At 42.2% G+C, this 20,352-nt stretch overlaps 2 protein-coding genes across 11 annotated transcripts in view; one reads left to right on the forward strand and one right to left on the reverse strand.

Annotated features, from left to right (window-relative positions):
- Positions 1-5,719, reverse strand: part of LOC126281494 (ADP-ribosylation factor-like protein 13B) — a 187,673-nt gene extending 181,954 nt beyond the window's left edge. The window contains exon 1 of the mRNA XM_049980503.1: positions 5,672-5,719. The gene's annotated coding sequence lies outside the window, so the exon portion shown is untranslated. The remainder of the gene's footprint in view (positions 1-5,671) is intronic.
- Positions 5,720-6,534: 815 nt separating this feature from the next.
- LOC126281501 (PH and SEC7 domain-containing protein) overlaps positions 6,535-20,352 on the forward strand; it is an 814,448-nt gene continuing 800,630 nt past the window's right edge. For 5 of the 10 annotated variants that reach the window (XM_049980563.1, XM_049980572.1, XM_049980580.1 and 2 more), the window contains exon 1: positions 6,537-6,730. In XM_049980563.1, the coding sequence (XP_049836520.1) occupies positions 6,596-6,730 (135 nt within the window). In that variant the 5' untranslated portion in view covers positions 6,537-6,595. Of the gene's footprint in view, positions 6,731-20,352 lie in introns of all 10 variants that reach the window. The other 5 variants (XR_007551283.1, XM_049980516.1, XM_049980525.1 and 2 more) reach the window with 2 other exon arrangements.

Below are 20,352 nucleotides of genomic sequence, written 5' to 3' on the forward strand. Positions count from 1 at the left end.
AAAAAAAGATGAACATTTTGAATCCCTGAATTACTAACAGACACTTGTATTCTTCATTGTCATTCAGTCATGCTGTTATCGAAAATTTAATATCTTGTTTGTATATTCTTTTAACTGTAGATGTGATAAATGTGTTCCTCAATGTGTACTGCACGTATATCAAAATCACCAGAGAGCATGTATGAGGCCAATGCATTAGTTCACTGTGAAATTTCTTAATACGTTGTAAATTTTAATTTTATATTCATTATAAGTTAATTTTATATGTATTAATGTGTAGAACTGTTCTGTGCACGTGCTGTACGGTGTTATGACTATTCCTATATCAATATACTAATCAATATGCCAACAAACTTAACCAAACTAAACATGTATCCACTCTTTTATTTCTTTGGTATATTCACTTTTTTATGTTGTCTGTAGTATAAGGTGCGCTTGATTAGATAGTTGTTTGATTTTGATTGAGCTGTTTTTCCTTGTGCATCAAAGATTCGAAAAGTCATTTTCAACAGTCCAATGTTGGGGAGCTGGTTGCAGGACCTTGAATCCACTACTAAGTTTCTGCAAAAGTGGCTGTTACTGGGGCACTGTAAATGCCACATATGTGGTAATCATATGAAACTGACTAGGTGTCCTCTCAACAATCTTCTAATAGCTACATGTAGTAGTCCATCAGGTGTGGATCGTAGTTTGAGATATTGAGACTCAGTCCATAAGTTACTACTATGTTGTTGACACATTATTTTTATTATGAGTCATCTGTTAAGCATACCAAGCATGAATCTGGGTTTTGTGAAAGGACAGTAGTTGATGCGTTTTCATTCTATAGAGGTGAGTGTGGGGAATGTATACGGTATACTTGATAATCAGGGAACTGGGGGTAATAGTTCAAGTAGATGAGTGGACATTTGGGACGAGGAAGATTGATTGAGGGCACAAAGTAGTGGGTCTTTGGGTTTTTGGGGCAGTTGTTTCTGGTGGAGTATTCTGATAATTTAGTTTTCTGGGTGGTTGAAAATGATAGCAAGCAGGTTTTGAATTTTTTAATGGAGTATGTAGCAGAGGGGGTTACCATTGAGCCTGACATGTATGCTTCATACCAGGGGGTTGGATAGTAGCAGATATAATCAATTGGTTGTGAATGATAACACTGAATTGAAAGACTACAAGATTGAGGCCTGTATAAATACTGAAATACTGCTGAGGGATATGGAAGATTTGGGGGGGGGGGGGGGGGAGAAAGGCTACGTCAATGATTACTGTTAGTGGAAAAGTATGAAAAGTGTTCTGTAGAGTAGCATGGAGAGCTGCATCAAACCAGTCTCTGGACTGGAGACCACAACAACAACAACAGGGGTAAAGTATTTTTCATATTTTATGTAGCTGGGAAAATGTAAGTGCTCTGGATTGTTAGTGAAATGGGAGTGGGTGGCCGGATTTATTTTTTTCTGGCTAGTGGGGTGGGGTGGGGTGGGGTGGGTTGGGTTGGGTTGGTAGGGTTGTAATGCAATGAAGTTTTTCTTGGAAGCTTAAGACAGGGATGGGAGGTTGGGATAGGGGTTGTTTCATGTATAACAGTGTGTTCTGTAAATTGTGATGCGTGTTCTTATTGTCTGGGTGTTTTTAAATTGGTTATTACACATTATTACACAAAACTATTAACTGTCTTTGATAGTGCTCCTGGATAAATTATAGGCGAGTAAGAAAATGTCACAAAATTTCTGAGTGCAGAGATACACTGATAAGCCAAAACATTATGACCACTTGTGTTATATCTTGTTTGTCCACCTTTTGAACAAAATACATCATGGATTCTGCATCTCAGGGATCCGACAGTTTGTTGGTAGGTTTGTGAAGGTATGTGGCATCAGATGTCTATGCACAGGACATTTAATTCATGTAAATAATGGACCACTGATTTGCGTATGCAGTGACAGTGCTCGATAGTGACCCAAATGGGTCCATAGGATTTAGATCAGGCGAATTTGGTGTCGCCGAGACATCAACTTGAGTTCACTATAATGCTCCCCAAACCACTGTAGCACTGTTCTCACTTCAAGACACTGACAGTTATACCGCTGAAAGATGACAGTGCCATTCATCTACATCTACATCCATACTCCGCAAGCCACCTGACAGTGTGTGGCCATTGGGGAATACATCAAACACGAAGGGAGGCAGGTGGTTCACAGCTGTCAATGTGTCTTCCATTACTACCACACACCCCATACAAGCAGAAGAGAATGTCTCCTGTAGCATAATACTGCTCTCAACGGCCTGCGTCTGTGGCGTGCCACATGTTTCAAGCTGCCGTTCACTTCGATAACAGTGTTTGTGGTTACGATCATCGACCCAGTGTGGCAAAAATGTGATTCACCCAAAGTGCCAACATATTTCCATTGATTGACAGTGAGATTCCGATGGTCTTTACTGCAATCATAACTGATGATGATGACGTTGGGTCAACACGTCAACATGTAGGGGGTGGTCTGCTGCGGAGCTCCATGTTAAAACAATGGTGCGCTCCAGAAAATTCGTGCATCCAACAGCATTGTGCTCTTCTGATGCAACAGATCACCATCTATCCTACTTTACAGAGCAGCCAAGCACCCAAACCCCCCATTCTGTGAAGAGTTGTGGAATCCCACCTTTGAGCACCTAGAGGTAGTTTCACTGTCATTCTACATCTTTCCATAGATGCCCAAAACAGTAGCACGTGAACATCTCTTTTTAAGATACTTGTTCACAGAATCTGTGTAATAATAATCTGCCTTCTGACAAAATAACTTAATGGATTTCTCCATTTGCATCCCGCATCTTCACCCGGGAGTTCCCCCATCCATGTCTGCTCCACTAACTTTCTTCTGTTACTGCATCACATGTCCACAACGCCACCAGAGTGCATCCAACATCTGACGTTTTGGCTTGTCAGTGTAATTCGTTCTCAATTTACACAAAAAAAGTCAATTTGGCTGAAAATTGCTGGAGACTTCATTGAGAGGTGCAAGCACAATGCATCTTTTCTCCAAATCACTGCAGGAATGATTCCTGGTACTACCAATATCTGGTGTAGTGATGGAGCATAAAGACTTAAATTATATAAACTGAATTCAAAAGAAGCTGTTGCTGACAGTTTTTGGCAGATTTATTAACATAAACAAAAGTTTACTTTGAAGACAAAGCCAGGTACTCTGTTTTCTTTGTTTTACCAAATGACTTACTAAACTTCCTAGGTGCATAGATGACTCTGTGATAAAGTTACAAACTTTCAGGGATGGTGGAGAAGGGTAAATGCATCAATTTGAGGTAAGAGACCTAGGCCTGGAAACAACCAAGTCAAAAGTTTTAAACAAAAACCATCCTGAAACTTCTGACGGTGGAATACATGTACAAGTATTGTTGTTGCTAAGACTGCAGGCTAGGCAATTTTAAGGGGAAACATGAAAAAAGTCTATTTGACATAGAGTTTAAAATGTGTATCGTAAGAGCTATGAGCACTTGTTCATCTTCGATATTGTGAAACACATCTCTTCTACTGAACAACAAGAGACAGCTCAAGCTGTGCATTTTAGACTCCTGTTTACTAACAATTTTTTTTCTCTTGTTTTGGTCAATATTATCACCTTTGACAGTTGGCTATTCTACAATCTTAGCCACAGAAGTACCAGTAAAAGTATTCCACAGTAAGAGGTATCAGAACAATTTTTGCTTATAGCTTTTGATTTGGTCATTCTGGACCAGAGTCCCATACCTCAAAGTTATGCATTTATGCTTGTCCACCATCAGTGAAAGTTAGAATTATCGTGGAATCATCCTGTATAGGAAATAGTAAGCAGCCATAAAACAAAAATTTAATTTGTCAAGATAGTTTTTTGATGTTATACAATCTTTATATTAATCACAGTAGGTTTCACATTTGATTAGCAGGCACAGAAATCCCATCCACACCCAAAAATGGCACATGATGGTGGCAAATGACATTCTATCTAGTTGATAAGGAGTTTCAATATTTCATCATAAATCCAAAGATCAAGACCTCATTGTCTCCCAATTTCAGGCCACTGCCAATACATCATTCCTCTTTCCAGCTCCGCACAATATCCAATCCCAACTTCAACTGGGTTCTGCTTTCCAACTAGGAGTGTGCACTCACATGTACACGACATACCAACAATAACCTTAAGGCCCAAATCCTTTCCTCAGATAGTTTTCCATAGCCTTTCTAGCCTTCTGATCACTATAAATCCAACCTTTATTCTTCCTTTGCCAGACCCCACTTATCAATTACACTTCTTAGCCCACCATTATTCCCTCTCCCCCTCCCCAACCAATAGCTCACTCTGACACACTGTTCCATCGTTCTTGTCCTTCACTCTTTTGTCCTCCTCCACTAACCTCACTGCACTTATTGGGAGCTTACATCAATGGACTTGCCAGAAACAGCATTTTCAGCTCCAGCATAGCACCATTCTCACCATTGCCATCTGTTCCTTTTTCTTAAGATACAGCAAATATTTCCTCCTATTACTTTGTTTATTTTAATTGTAAAAATAACTGTATGTACTTTCATTCCTTTCACATGAGTGAAGGGCAAAAATATGGCTTCTATCCTCATCATCATCATCATTATCATTATGTAATGGGCTGGCATCAGAGGTTCATTGGCAGAAGGTGCTTCCTGTTTAGACAGCAAGCGTTTACATTAGGGTAGTAGAATTTCCGCCTCGACCTATCACAGAGTTGCAGTGATCTTAATAGGTCGCTCTACTAATTTATATACGCAGTAATAGCCCCCCCCCCCCCCTCCCAACTCCCATGGTCATCACCATTTGTTCGGAATCTGTGAAATCGGGAACAATGATGCGCCCTGTAATCGGCAGTGTAACAGTAAAAGTTTGGAGATGTGTAGTGCTCCAATCATAAAGCCTTATAAAAAGTTATTAAATAGTAAGGCATTAATAAGAAAACATACTAATCGAGCAGAAACTTGCATCTAAAGCGCCATTTTTTTACATATCACTGTTTAACATAAATATAAGCATATTTCCTTGGGAAACGGCAATTGAGAGGCCTTAAATTATTCTAAATTTGTTTAAGAGCGTCTCTTCGTGAGAAATAAATAAAACTTTTTTACTCTGAAGTCTTTTCGTAAAATTAAATTAGAAAACAGTAAATGGAATGATAAATCAGGCATCTAAACATGTGGCACAATGAAGAGAAGAAACAAAAATTAGACCGTCCTTAAGTATATGAGGACGCACAATATATTGCATCAAGTGTGCATCAAAAAATATGCTATGTTGCTCCTAATATAGGAAAGCAGTGGCGGTGCAGATATCAGGATGAAAACAGTGCGTGCACTTATTCAAGAAATGAACGTATATTCGTTAATGAAAGGATTTGTACACAATTATCAATGAGACATTTGTGCCGGTCGAAATATGTAACGCAAAATTATGATTCATTGCAGAAAAACAATGTAAAGACGTGCATTTTCGTCTGTCATGACAGGCAAGGGATTACATCTGTTTCAATTACTTGTGACTCTCGCTTGAAGGCCCAACTTTATTGCTCCTCCGACAGCAGAAACAGTTTCCCATGTTATACGACGAGCGTGAGGACGCATCTGGGTTAACTTTAAACCATAAAAACAAGAATATGAACCACATACACAAGTCTCACAACACATTCAACAGCTCTTCGTCCGCCATAACATAAACAATGTCACCGCCTACTAGATTGCATGTATCGCTGTCGCAGCATACTCGTGTTTTGCACTGCCAAGAACGAAACAGAAGAATTTTCGGAATGGTAACTACCTGTATTGCATGAAAAGGAAAAATGAAATGCCGATTTAGAAATGATCGCAGACTCTTTACTAAATACATGCAGTCCTTCAAATACTTCTGTAATGTAAAAAAAAATCGATCGTAAAGCAAATTCAGTAGACAATCTTAAATTTTGTTTTACTGTCTGTGACGCGTTACAAGTTTCTGAAAAGCTTGCTATAACACACTTCCAACATTTAGTATTCTCCTGTAAAGTAATTTCATTTTCATTGGGTCGGAAATCATTACCAGAAGAGCGACTGATAATTTCCGATAGCTTATACGCAGAATCAGTCCTAAAAATGTTTTACTCGATTATGTCGTTAGCACAAAATTGTTTCGTAAAGAGACTGCAGCCTCAACTCAAAGGATTACATTATTTGCTGAGTCACCAGGCCTTCTTGGAGAAAGCCACTATTTCTCCAACACTTATAACTTATTCTTCTTCCTGGCTTGTATTTTAAAGTTTTGGAAAGCAACTTATCTCAATATTGAGGTGATTGTTAAGCGTTTATATAATTACGCAGGAAACCATGATCATACATTACGCCCGCTAAACAACTTGACTGAGCTTTCCTCTCAATCAGCCCGCACACAGATCTACCGTCTAACCCAGATTAATTTCAGTGCAGATCTTCCCCGCTTTTGCGGTGGTTCCGCGAAAGTAGTGGCATCTTACGGTCATTATCAGAACCATGTTGCGCAGTAGGGCACAGATGGCTTGAATGTCTACGGACTCGTAAATCAATGTAGGCAGTCAGCTAAACATGGCTGAGGAGTTGATGGTAGTGCTACGGAGGAGTGATTCTTGTGGTTTAGGTTTTTCACTTTTAGGCACAGCTGGATTACCACCTATAATTTATGACATCATTGAAAACTCCCCCGCTGCAGAGAGTGGTGAGGTATGCTCTACAACTAATTTTACTCAGTAAATAAACTTGTGTGCATGTGGTGGCGTTCATAACAGCCTATGCTTGACATTTGTGTTTTGGATTGGAATTACCGCATTGACAGGTTTTGCCAAAATGTAAATACAGGGAACTGCTAAGCATTATTTCGTATGATAATGAGTCGATGTCTGTTGTTCAGTGTGAGCCGCTGCGTCTTGTAACATACTCTACTGGAATGTTCATTCAGAATTGTGAAATATAACCGTTACACTGCTGTAACAGTGAAGTATGCTGTATAGCTATTATATTGTACGGAAAAGTAAATCATTTGATACCGAGCAATACAGAGAATTTGTTTTATCGCTGACTGTTTCAGATCTAAAACATTTATTCTATGAAAGTCTCTTGTTTGTAATCATGTATGTAGACTTACTTTCTTGACATTTTATGAATTTAAAACTAAATTGGAATGATGAAACAAATATTTAACTTTCAGTATTAGATTCAATAATTTATGTTAATTTTTTTAACACTGACAGTGAAGACCAGGTTGTTTGTAACGCTAGGGAATAGAACGTAATTCAACAGTAGATAACAAGCCTAATTTGATATATAAATTCACATGTACTTCTCGTATGATTTAGTACTAGGTTATTAAATGTGTTTGTAACATACGGGTTGTTATAAGGGTGTTATAGGCAACATCCCTTGCTGACTATGGCAGTTGTTTAATTACTGGTTTAAAATGTGATGCAGTGGTTCTTGCAGTGTATGTTGTTGACATTATGTGGACGTTTTTTCAGAAGCAAAAAAAGCATATAAGATAGAGCTTTGTTATAGTTTCGAACCGTCGTGTAATTGTAAGTTATATGTACAATATCGTAAAGACCCGTAAATACTTGCGACGTGTTTCCATAAAAATTTCAACCAAGATATTGCGTATGTCTCTTTTTACAGGTAGTGTAACATCCCAAAAATGTTTTATTGATACTCTAATGAAAGTTTGAAACAGTGTGTGTGTGACATGTTAATCCTTGTTTTGAATTTCGTGAGTGATATGTACATACCGGATAGACAGATATTATTGTGCATGTGCCGAGCCGGGTGGGAGTGGCGCTCGCATACGGTTTTGCGTCTGGCTTTTTCAGTGAGGATGGGCTAATTTTAGCTGTCTAGGTTACAGTGTCAGTAACACTGATGCTTTATAAGCTGATTTTTAAATATTTTGAGCAGCAACAGTAAATATATGCTCGTATTCGACTATTCCTTCACTAGTTGTAATTCAGCAATTCATCTGACCCCGGCAAGACGTATTCGCGCAAAACAATATACGCAACCTCGTTCTGTGTGGTTAAGAGTCCCTCAGTTGTCTTTTACTAACTTCTATAGAATTTGCGCCCAATATCATAATTCGCGTGTAAAATAAAAGTAGATGAGTGTTTGCTCTTTGTACTAATAGCAGCGATCTGTGTGTGTGTGTGTGTGTGTGTGTGTGTGTGTGTGTGCGCGCGCGCGTTTTGTTTAGAGGTGCAGACAGATTGATGAAATATGACTCAGTTGAATGCTGTAGAACAAAAATTGTTTGTCGATGTGCTTTTAACGTTTCTCTACAAATTTCTTCATCGATTTGACTGCGTATCTAATACAATTATGTGTAGAGGTTACCATAACGAGATTATCGGTATTCATGTTCAAACTCGTGTTGCTCTAGTGCCTTGATCAAAGGCAACCACGAAGCTGGCGATGCAGGGTGCTTTTCGCGCATGGTTTGGCTACTGAAGTCTGCGGAATTTCGGCGGGAAGGGAACACCTTGCTTCCATCATCTCGTGCCACAGATGGAAACGAAGAAGAAGAGAAGGAGATAGAGAGGGGGAAATAAAACAACGCCGGCAGCATCGCAGACGCTTGGCGCGGCGCGTCGGGCAGTAACCGGTTTGTTGTGTGCGCAGACTGCGTCGGTGCACCGGCACAGCACAGCCCATGTGATATCAGAATAGGCTACAGCGCTGAGCGCTGCGCAAATCTGTCTGCGCTTATATACGTCGCCCTGTCGACGCAGGCTCTCGATCAACAGGTAGAAATTACAGAAACCATGCCACTTGCTGCCAAACTAGTGAACAAAATTTTGATAATACACCATCTATCCAGCATCTATAGTTTTCCGTCGTGTTGTTGAGAGCTGTCCCTGGACGAACTGTTGTCTCGTAAAGTCTGTTGCAGTATCCATTTCCACTGATCGTTACATAAAGATCTAATTTTACCCTCGTGGGTGTTCACGAAACTCCCTGACTTTAGGAAAAAATAGCAGAGTAAAAGCAGAAACTATTGTGCAGCGTCAGTATTTGAAGCGCTTGGATCCGTAAGGGCCAAAAACATATCGTCGCATACTTTGAAATTGTAGCACTAATGCATGCTCTTCGCGTCCATTAATCTTACGGTGAACCAGCGTTATCTGTGCTGTAGGACCACATGGTATGTATCAATCAGTTGTCTCAGCACAAAGCATAGTTTCGTTGCTCTGTTATCTAGGATTACCAACACAGTTTAGTGTCTTTATCGCCTAGAGGTGGAGTTGAATTGGCAGTACTAAGCCACAGAACGTGCATAATGAAAATAACAAGGACCATGAAAATGATATCAAGGACTATGAAATGTTGGAATCGTATATAACTGTGTGTGTGTGTGTGTGTGTGTGTGTGTGTGTGTGTGTGTGTGTGTGTGTGTGTTATAATTTCACATTAATTACAAATTTTTAAACTGTCGGAAAGGTACTATTGTCACTAGCCTATATATTAAAATGTGAATTAACATTAATGGTAAAAATAAGCCTAAATTTTAATTAAAATTCTATGGCATAAAATGGGTGTATAACTTTTTAAAAGGAGGTGTGGTATGTTGAGACATGGTTAAAATCAAGTCGCACCTATGAGACTGGTGGTATGGTTTTCAGTGCCCCACGTCGTTTAGGTGTTAGGATTTATATAATCTGAGTAGGTTATGGTGCATGATATTGAATCTTTTGTTTCACAGCGCTAACTTTATCACAGCTGACATGTTTGCGTTGCAGCCTCTTGTTTCACCAATTTCAAATACGTGTAAACCTTTAATTCAAACGAAATATTACTTGTCAAATCAGTGTGGTTCTGTTGCGTCTCCATTAAAATATTGGGCAAGGACGTTTTCATGAATATTGCTATATAGGTGTCAGACTAACAAGGGCAGGTCAGACTCTATGAATCTCCAAATAAATTCGCTGAATGAGAATAACCTGGCGTACGGATGTTACACGTCTTTAATGACATGAAAATTTGTGCTGGACCTGGTTTCGAGTCCTGGTCCGGCACAAACTTTAATATATCACTAACTGGTAGAACATATGTACCAAATATACCTGACACTAAGTTATTCAAAGTCAGTGAATTTATTCCGATCTTATTTCGAATTTCATCAATGTTAATTAAAAATGTTTTTTTAGGTTTGAAGACTGCATGTAATGTGTGGAACTGGTCACGATCTCTGACATAAAAGGTAGTATCCCATGATTACAATATCAGTGAGTCGTAGTTGGAATCAATAACCTCATACAAATACCTGGCTCTGACAGTTTGAAGGGATATGAAATGATCAGAGCTTGTGTCGTAGCTAAAGCACGTGGTAGACAGGGGAAGATGCAATCTGCTAAGGCAGCTGCTTACTGAACACTCGTGCGACCTATCGTAGAGCATTGCTGAAGCGTGTTGGACCCCACACCAAATCAGATCTACTAGAGGTAAAACAGTGAACTATTGGCTGTTAGACCCTGAAGGACCAGGTTCAGCCGCCTAATTAGAAATATTTTTGTGTCCTTCGACTACCATGGTACCTTTTCTTCGCGAAGTGTGAAAGTTGTGTGTTGTAGTGTGTCTGATCAGTGTAGGTGACTAATGGATGTATTTAGTGTGATGTTATGTTTTTGTTGGAGGATGACGACGACGACGACAGTAGAAATGAAAGGATGAAACCCGGTGCCGGCACACAGTCTACTCCTCTCGCGTAGCACCAAGGGACCGGCGAAGTTTATGTCTGCATCTGACGGACGCGTCACCATCAGCAGTGTCCCATGTCATGAGATGTATGGAATTTAATCCAGGACATTGGCGCAAAGTCTGGTTATCAAAAACATTACGCCACCACCTCTCCTCTCATTTGCCGAAAGGCAAAGGGAAAGCAATCGACAGCAAGTGGCGTATCCAGGCATTTACCCATCCTAGTACTGGCATGCCCGACGTTGCTTGATTTCGTTGATCTGACGAGAACCTATTCATTCAACGAGGCACGGTCATTTTCACTTACTGGCGGTGTTTAAGGTGTATATAAGGAAGGACAATACGAATGGTCACGGATTTGATTCCCAGAAAGGAGCTGCCTATATGCTGGGGAAAAAACTGAATCGGCAGATACTTGAATATAGACGCCACGATCCAGCAAAAGCCTGTCTATGAAGTTTTAAGAACTAATGTTAAGTGGGATATCTTGTAGTACAGTCTCCTACGTGTCGTCCCCTCATAGGGACCGCGAAGATGAGCTTAGAGCCGTTACAGAGCGCACAGAGGCTTTTGCGAAGTCATTCTTCCAGCGCTCCATACTCGGAGCGAACGGGAAGAAACCGTAGTATGTGAAAGTATCCTCTGTCGTGCACTTCGTAGTGGTTTGCAGAGTATGGATTCCGTTACGTTGAATAAGTATTGTCATAGTACGGCCGGAGCTTGTGAGGTAAGGCAGTGGTTACCACGTAGGACTCTAATATGCAAAGGAGTGGAGCACAAATGCCCATCTGCGCATCCAGATCCGCGGATTTCGTGGTATCCAAGTGTCATTAGAAATAAAATGCCAGGATGGTACCGTAGACATAACACAGTTGATATAGTTTCTCACCCTTCTCAAGTCTGAGGCTATGCATAGTACATAGCGACATCGGCGTCGACAGATATTTGAATTTGACACTTTTCCTTCTGGGCTTGATACGAGCGTGATTCTGAAGTGACTAGTGTACTGCGGAAAATAAGGTATGCAACTTCTTACTGGTGGCGTTTGTCATGAAGACCATGCAGCAATCTGTCATTGTTTTAGGGATTTTTGTTTAAAAACTTCATAAATAGTTTTAAAAAGAAAGTATTATTTTTACAAAGGAGAGCTACTATATTAGTTGGTAAGGATCGGTGAGAGGATTCACTGTTTATGAAATCAGTTTATTGGTTTGCATACAGTTTACATTCGGAAAAAAATTGATTGATATCTGATGTTTCCTTCGTGAGAAAACAAACTCATGTAGAATTTTTTGAAAGAAAAATTATGTATAATAATATCAATGACAGTCAAATAGCGAAAATTTCTTTAAAAAATTGATATGCCCTGCTATTGTTCCATCACATTCGCAGTAAAGATTATCTTGAAAGTGTACTCGATGTAGATGGTTGGCAAATGATCGATGATTAAATCTCGCCGGCCGAAGTGGCCATGCGGTTCTAGGCACTGCAGTCTGGAACCGCGAGACAGGTACGGTCGCAGGTTCGAATCCTACCTTGGGCATGGATGTGTGTGATGTCCTTAGGTTAGTTAGGTTTAACTAGTTCTAAGTTCTAGGGGACTAATGACCTTATCAGTTGAGTCCCGTAGTGCTCAGAGCCTTTTATTATTATTATTATTATTAAATCTCATGCGACTTATGGCAAATAAAAAATTTATATGTTCCATAATTGTATCGAATGTTTGTATTCATCCACAATATTTTGCCCAAAACTGTTGTTTACAGTACGACCTCTGTTAATCTGAGTGTGCAGCGTCTCCTTAGATCACCAAATCCGCGTACTGGCGGTAAAGTTTAATTCTTTCTCGTAGTCGTTGCGCAATTGGGGCGCGATAGAGTCGGGCGTTACTGAGAACGATCTTGATAAAGGCGACAAGCAGCCGTGAGGTTCCCCATACAGAAGGATCACGTCGGTGTATTCTGCAGACTTGTACTGAACGATGTTGCTCTAACACTCACAGGCACGTGAATGAAGCTTGAACCAGAACAGAGGTAGGGTAGACGTCAACTACATCAGCCGATCCGACGTAATCGCACCCCACAATAACTAGCCTGTTGCGTACCTGCCTAGCAAACATGTTTTCAACGAACATGGGTTCCAGCTCGAAATATTGTCTATTGAGTCCCCTCTACAAGCCCTATAAGTTTGTAACCAGAATTTCCGAATACCCTGTATGTGATGTGGCCGTCAGGTGTGACGGCGATTACAGAATGTTTTTAAATCAGCCGTTTTAAGCGACGCTCTTCGCAAATTCATCGACTATTCCATTATTCGGACGCATTGGTTCACCGAGAGATTAGTGACATTAAAGCGTTGTGCTCGGGATGTAGCTGATGTGGTTCGTCGGCCGATATGGACGAAGCGCAGCATCCGTGTTTGAACGCCGGCGCTGCATTTCGCGACCGGGAGCCAGAAGCAGAAGCAGGCCACCGGGATCAGGAGGCGACCTCGCCACAACCCAGTTGCGAGCAGGATGCCTGTCTGCCCTGGCTGGCCGCTACGCCTTATTGGGAATGTATGCTTTCCTGCTGTACCGGCCGCAACGAGGGCTGTCCGGGGGTTTTTGTTTTCCCTCTCGTACTGGCATTTGGCTAACGCCATAGGCCATCCGGCACACTTACCTAGTACCACTCGTTAAACGTATTGCGCAGTGGAGGAACGAAGGGGCCCTGTGGAAACGGGATCCGCATTCGGGAGCACAGCAGATCAGACACTTCTGCGGCCATCGAGAGGTACATTTATCGTGTTTTACGTATATCGGTTGAAGCTGGAATGTTTACGTTTATTCAAAGGACATAGCCGATTTCTTTCCCCAATACGTCGATGTGCTTGGTAGCAAATGACCTCGTCATCGACGGTACGTTAAACCCTAATTTTCTTTCCTTTATTCTGCTAAGCATTATATAGTTTGAAAGATCTAGATACGAGTAAATGGCTCCTGCATGGCCTCACTAGGACTGAGAGAAATACACCGAGTGACCCACAGTCGTGGGAAGGGACTGTGTTTGTCCTCCCACGAGCACTCAAAGCAGCAGTAACGCTTCAAGGCATGGACGCTATGATGTGTTGCAGTCGTTTTAGAGAGAGATTAATGCACGCGTATTGCAGTGCTACTCACGTTTGTTCGCACAGAGATGGACAAAAATATGGAGTCACGAAGAGTACTCCGTCTTCTAGCCACGAGTGACCTACCGGGACCATCCGACCGCCGTGTCATTCTCAGAGGAGAATGCGGATAGGAGGGGCGTGGAGTCAGCACACCCCTCTCCCGGTCGTTACGATGGTATTCTTGACCGAAGCCGATACTATTCGCCCGAGTAGCTCCTCAATTGGCATCACGAGGCTGAGTGCACCCCGAAAAATGGCAACAGCGCGTGGCGGCTGGATGGTCACCCATCCAAGTGCCAGCTACGCCCAACAGCGCTTAACTTCGGTTATCTCACAGGAACCGGTGTATCCACTGCGGAAAGGCCGTTGCCACAGGAAACACAAAGAGTACAACATATTATCATGCCTAACACGGTGTACGACAACCATTGGTGTTCAAAACACCGTCTAGTCGTTTCGGAATGGATACACACGGATCCTGTATGGTTTTCAATGAAATCTTGTACCATTATTCCTGCAAAATAGCCTGAAGTTCACGTAACGACGAAGGAGGTGGGTAGCGACCACGCGCCATTCTCTCCAGAGTAGACCGCAAAGACTCCATGATACTGAGATCTGGTGACTGTGATACCCAGGGAAGATGCAACACTTCACCCACGTAGTCAAAAAACCAGTTGTGAACAGGGATATTGGAGAACAAACATTGTACCGTGGGATAGAACAGATCAGCCAAAATGGTTACATGGTCCTTATTAGTTATGCGATCTTGCAGAGAATCCATGGAGCCCACGCTGCAGAATTCAACATATTCTCCGTTCGACTACAATAAATTTCCGTGAAACAGGAAAGCTCCGGTGCACAACTAAGAACGGTTTTAGAAAGCATCGTTCGTCCGAAACTTAGCTTGCCCTTTTCTTACGTGATATACTGTAAACTGTGTATGGATGAAGGACAACATGTAGTAACCATATTCCTAGATTTCCGAACAGCATTTGACACGGTTCCTCATTGCAGACCGTTAACTAAGGTACGAGCTTACAGAGTAAGGTCCCAGATATGTGAGTGGCTCGAAAACCTCTTAAGATACAAAACCCAGAGTTCATCAGAGACAAGCGTGTCCTTAGGAGTGCCCCAGTTGAGTGTGATAGGACACTCTTACTATCTGTATACAGAAACTATCTGACGGACAGGGTGAATAGCAATCTGAGGCTGTTTGTTGGTGATGCTGTGATGTGCGGGAAGAAGTCGTCGTTCACTGACTTGGAGGATATAAGATGACGTAGACAAAATTTTTAGTCGATGTGATGAATGACAGATTGTTCTAAGTGTAGGAAATGCAACCCCTTAATGTTCAAATACAATATTAGTGATGCTCTGCTTGACATACGTCGATTAAATATCTGCGTGTAACGTTGCGAAGCGATATGAAGTGTACTGAACGTGTCAAGATTGTAGCAGGGTTTATTGGGAGAATTTTAGGAAAGTGGGTTTCATCTATAAAGGAGACCGCATATAGAACACGAGTGCGGCCCATTCTTCAATATTGCTCGAGTATTGGGATCCCCGCTGAGTCATATTAAAGTAAGACATGGAAACCATTCAGAGCTGGGCTGCTAGATTTTATACGGGTAGGTTCAAACAACATGCAAGCATTACAAAGATGCTTCGGGCACTCAAATAGGAACGGCTGGAGGGAAGGCGACGTCCTTTCGAGGAACATTAGAAAATTTAGAGATTGGACGTGAACTCGACCAGAAAGTGGAAACAGTGTGAAACGAGAATCATCCGACCAAATGACTTTCTTCCATTGCACCTTAATCCAGGTTTTTGGGTTCGGCACCATGTTTTCCTGTTACAGGTATTCGCGTCACGGTGTGTGGTTTTGGAATTTCAACTCGCCTTGCAGTTTCCTCATGTTTTGATGCTAATAGGATACACGAATGCAACATTCTGTTCTTCAGTGACTTTTGCAGCCGTCATCATCTTATTTTTCGTCACAATCCTCGTCAGTGACCATCTGTCACGGAAACTCGCCACACATTTCGTCCGCTGTGTGACTTGGCGGATGGTGCTTTTCCGCTTTCCCAGTAAGCGGTGTAAATCTTAGATATGGTGCCTCATGAAACTCCGAGTTCTTCTGCTCTTTTGTTTACTCAAGCACTCGACATACGAGCACCAACAATTTTCCCATTTTCGATTTCACTTAATTCCGACATGATGGCACTCACGACTACTCATAACACTGTTCTGAATGGCTCTGAGCACTATGGGATTTAACATCTGAGGTCATCAGTGCCCTAGAACTTAGAACTACTTAAACCTAACTAACCTAAGGACATCACACACATCCATGCCCGAGGCAGGATTTGAACCTGCTACCGTAGCGGTCGCAGACTGAAGCGCCTAGAACCGCTCGGCCACACCGGACGGTTAACACTGTTCTGACCATGAATGATGATTACAACGTGTTGACGCCATTGCACCAGTGCCGTTTATGGTCAAATACAATATGCAAAGTACCGGCTTGGCTAGCATCTGCATTTGTGTTCAAGCATGCGTTTATCACTTTATTCCCATATTATTGTGTAACCGCTGTATGCAGATGTTTTTTTTTTTTTTTTTTTCACAGAATGTACTCTGGTATCGATAGCTTCCTATCAATGCGCGGTTTCCTTATTAACAGTTGATCTAACCATGGTCGAGAATCCATGTTATCATCCCCACCCCAACAGGGGGCTGGTGGTTCTTACCCCCACAGTATTTCTTTCCAGATCGTAACTTGATTGAATTCACTCCAGGGGTTTAGTTTAGATCGACCTTTTTACCTATGGCCTTGCCCACGTACGCATATGTCAGATATCTATTTCACATCTGTTTATCATATTTCTTAGGGGTTTGTGTACGTATTTCATGAATATTCTTTCTTTCTTTCGCTTGTGCCTTTTCCCTGCAATGATGCAGGGTCGGAATGGTTAATCGGATTTGGCAAGGTTAATTTAAGGGGTGGCCGGATACCCTTCCTACCGCCACCGCATACTCTCTGGGACGGAATTAGTGTACCCCAGCTGTCTGTGTCTTGTGTAATCCATGGAATAGTGCGAAAGTGTTCAGATGTCTGCAAGCCGTGTAACTGAGGCGGGACGTGGGGACCGGTCCGTTATTCACCTAGTGGGACGTGGAAAACTGCTTAAAAACCACATCCAGGCTGTCCGGTACACCGGCCTCCGTCGTTAAGCGGCCGGGCGGATTTGATCCGGGGCCGGCACGTCTACCAGAGTCCAGGAAGCAGCGCATTAGCGCGCTCGGCTAACCTGGCGGGTACGTATTTCATGAATATCTCTTGCGAATTTCGCCCTGCAGTTTCATTTTCACGCAGCTCGATATTTATGGCTTGGTATCTCCTGAACTGTGTGTCGTACAATGATATAATTTTGCAGTTACTTCCAGTGGTATTGTGGCTACTGCAAACGAAATGTGTTGTGAATAGAGTTAGTAATAAAGAAGTAAAAAATTAAAACGGCAGGCATGATTTTTTGCCACTACGTGTCGTACAATGATACATCTTTGTAGTTACATTCAGCATCGTATGTGGACACTGCAAAATGTGTATCGAATGGAGGTAAAAGTAAAGAAGTAAAAAGTTAAAACGTCATACTTCGTGTGGTAGTTTTACTGCCTGAACGACGAAAATGAAGTAATTGATCAACTTCTTGCCTTTCATTTTTTGGGGGTTGTCAGCGGGGTGTAGTGCGGTAAAGATTTGATATTATGTGTAAAATTTGTTGCAAGTCACTGAGTGCTCAATTCTCAAATGCTGGATGAGTAAAATATGGGTATTCGCGCGTCGTGTCAAAAAAAGCTACCGTCATTCCAAACTTCAACTAAATCCGTCCAGCCCTTTCAACTTGGAGGCGTGAAACACACACTGTCTTTTTCACGTTTTTAATATATACAAGGTAATAGAGGTTATGGCGCGTACAGTGTCATTCAGGCAGTCATTTTGCCCCTCGCGCAATACGCGAATGAGATATAACAGAAATACGCTGATAATGATGCGCAGCCCCTGCCATTTAGTGAGAAATCTTCAGATGATTAAACAGCAATTCCTATACCCAAAACAAAATCTATTTACATCCGCTTGGTTTCAAGAGAGTAGGGTGACCATAGAGGTTTGACGTTGAGGAGCGGCATCTCGCCCTTCAGAACACTTCATTTCGTCACATATTGTCGGGAAACTGTTGTGTTAAAATTATTTCATATTGGAACTATCTGAGTTTATCATGATTATATCTATCACTCGCCTCCTCACCATGTTGTGGACTTTCCGATGCTAAGTAAAGTTGAGAAGGTTGACAGGGCGTCGTGAGAAGCGGGGCTAGAGGAGGGAAACAGATTCCCCCCCCCCTCTCTCTCTCTCTCTCTCTCTCTCTCTCTCTCTCTCTCTCTCTCTCTCTGCCCTCTACCGGGGTTTTGGACTGGCAGTGATGCTTATTTTTAAAGATACTGTCAAGGAATAAAATTCTGCCGCGTGTTCGTGTGAGTTTCTGATGAAGACCTCTTCATTCATTTCACTTCTGCTCCCTGTCAGTGCCGTCCGTACTTTATTGACATCTGTTCACCCGATGATGGACGTATAATCCTCCGGAACGCATTACTGAAGAATAGTAGATGTAGTTGGTAAGAGTAAAATTGCGTTTTCAGTTGATAATCATCACGGCAAAAGTCAAACCTAACCTAAATTTAAAATGTTCGCATTTGGTCTTACTCATTATGGGCGCTGATAGATGAGCTGTTTGTTCAGCGCTACTTTATAACAACAACAACCACCACCACCACCACCACCACCACCACCACCGCCATCATCATCATCGTCATCCAAGAGAGCTCCAGTTGGAGCGGTAGTGTGCTGGCTGATCAAAGGGAAAGAAGCCAAGAGTTGAACGAACAGCAAGTGTGATAGTGTTATATTGTTCCATTAGTGTTGATCACTAGAGAGGGAGAGGTAGAGAGAGGAGAGGTGTGCGTGCTTGCTTAGGGCTGCCATAAGTCCGTATTTCCCCGGAAATGTCCTAGTTTTGAGGGCGTCCTAATTGGGGGAGGGGGGGGGGCTATATTTGAACAATTGTCTGTAGTAAATGGAAACGCCGTGTGGCTAGGGCCTCCCGTAGGGTAGACAATTCGCCTGGTGCAAGTCTTTCGAGTTGACGCCACTTCGGCGACTTGCGTGTCGATGGGAATGAAGAGATGATGATAAGGACAACAAAACACCCAGTCCCTGAGAGGAGAAAAATCTGCGACCCAGCCCGGGATCGAACCCGGGCCGTTAGGTATGAAGTTCCGTCGCTCAGACCACTCAGTTACCAGGGGCGGACAGTCCGGGGTAATACCGGACCTTTTTTGTGCATGGAGAAATTCGGCCGATTGGATATAAATACAGGGTGGTTATTATTAAATTTTCGCTGCTTGAGCCAATGTAGATGGAAGACTATGTACCCAATGGATACCCAACTTTATAGGAATGATGTTCAGGCTGTGTGTACCTGTAGGTTTGCGTAGGTTATTAGTGTTAGTTCCTAGACTTAACAGTTCGGCACCATTACTTGTAAGATGATGCAGGGTGAAACACGAACATCACTGTGCATCGCAGTTACAGCCAACATGCATCTGGAAACGGTGGGCAGGGCTTTACTCGTAAGCTGTTACATCCAAACAGCAATAATGCTGCTGCTCTTTGCGAGTGCCGACAGATTACGGAGAGGTCCACTTTCCGCACAGAGCTTGAAGAACGTGATCCTAAAATTCGAATTAACTGGCGATTTGGGAACTGCTTCTGAGAGAGGCCGACGGCCAATTGCGCGACACATTTCTGAATAAGTTACTGTTGGTATGGCTGAGAAAGTTAGACACAATGTCGGAATGGCCGTGCGGTTCTAGGCGCTTCAGTCTGGAACTGCGTGACCGCTACGGTCGCAGGTTCGAATCCTGCCTCGAGCATGGATGTGTGTGATGTCCTTAGGTTAGTTAGGTTTAAGTAGTTCTAAGTTCTAGGGAACTGATGACCACAGATGTTAAGTCCCATAGTGCTCAGAGCCATTTTTTTGCAACCGTCAAGCAGTGAACGAACTGTGTTACGACAGTTGAACATTTTATGGTGCATCGTTCGAAAATTGGGGCAGCAGAAGAGAAATTTCTAATGGGATACCAGACTGTCGTGGATGCAGATGGACGTCACAGAGAGTAACGTTTCTGGCCTGGAACCTAAACATGGTATGGAGTTAACAAACGTTACCCTCTCATGTGGAAATTAAAATGTTTCCTTCAATAGTTTATTCGTTATTTCTCAGCCACATGTCCTTACAAACGTTTCCACAAATTTTGATTGTTCTACAGTCACTCATTTTTCATGAAGGCACTCTAAAGTAGCAAAAGTTTAATTATAACGACCCCACAGATTTAAC

Source organism: Schistocerca gregaria, chromosome 1 (assembly GCF_023897955.1).
Source record: "Schistocerca gregaria isolate iqSchGreg1 chromosome 1, iqSchGreg1.2, whole genome shotgun sequence".
Classification (NCBI taxonomy): Eukaryota; Metazoa; Arthropoda; class Insecta; order Orthoptera; family Acrididae; genus Schistocerca; species Schistocerca gregaria.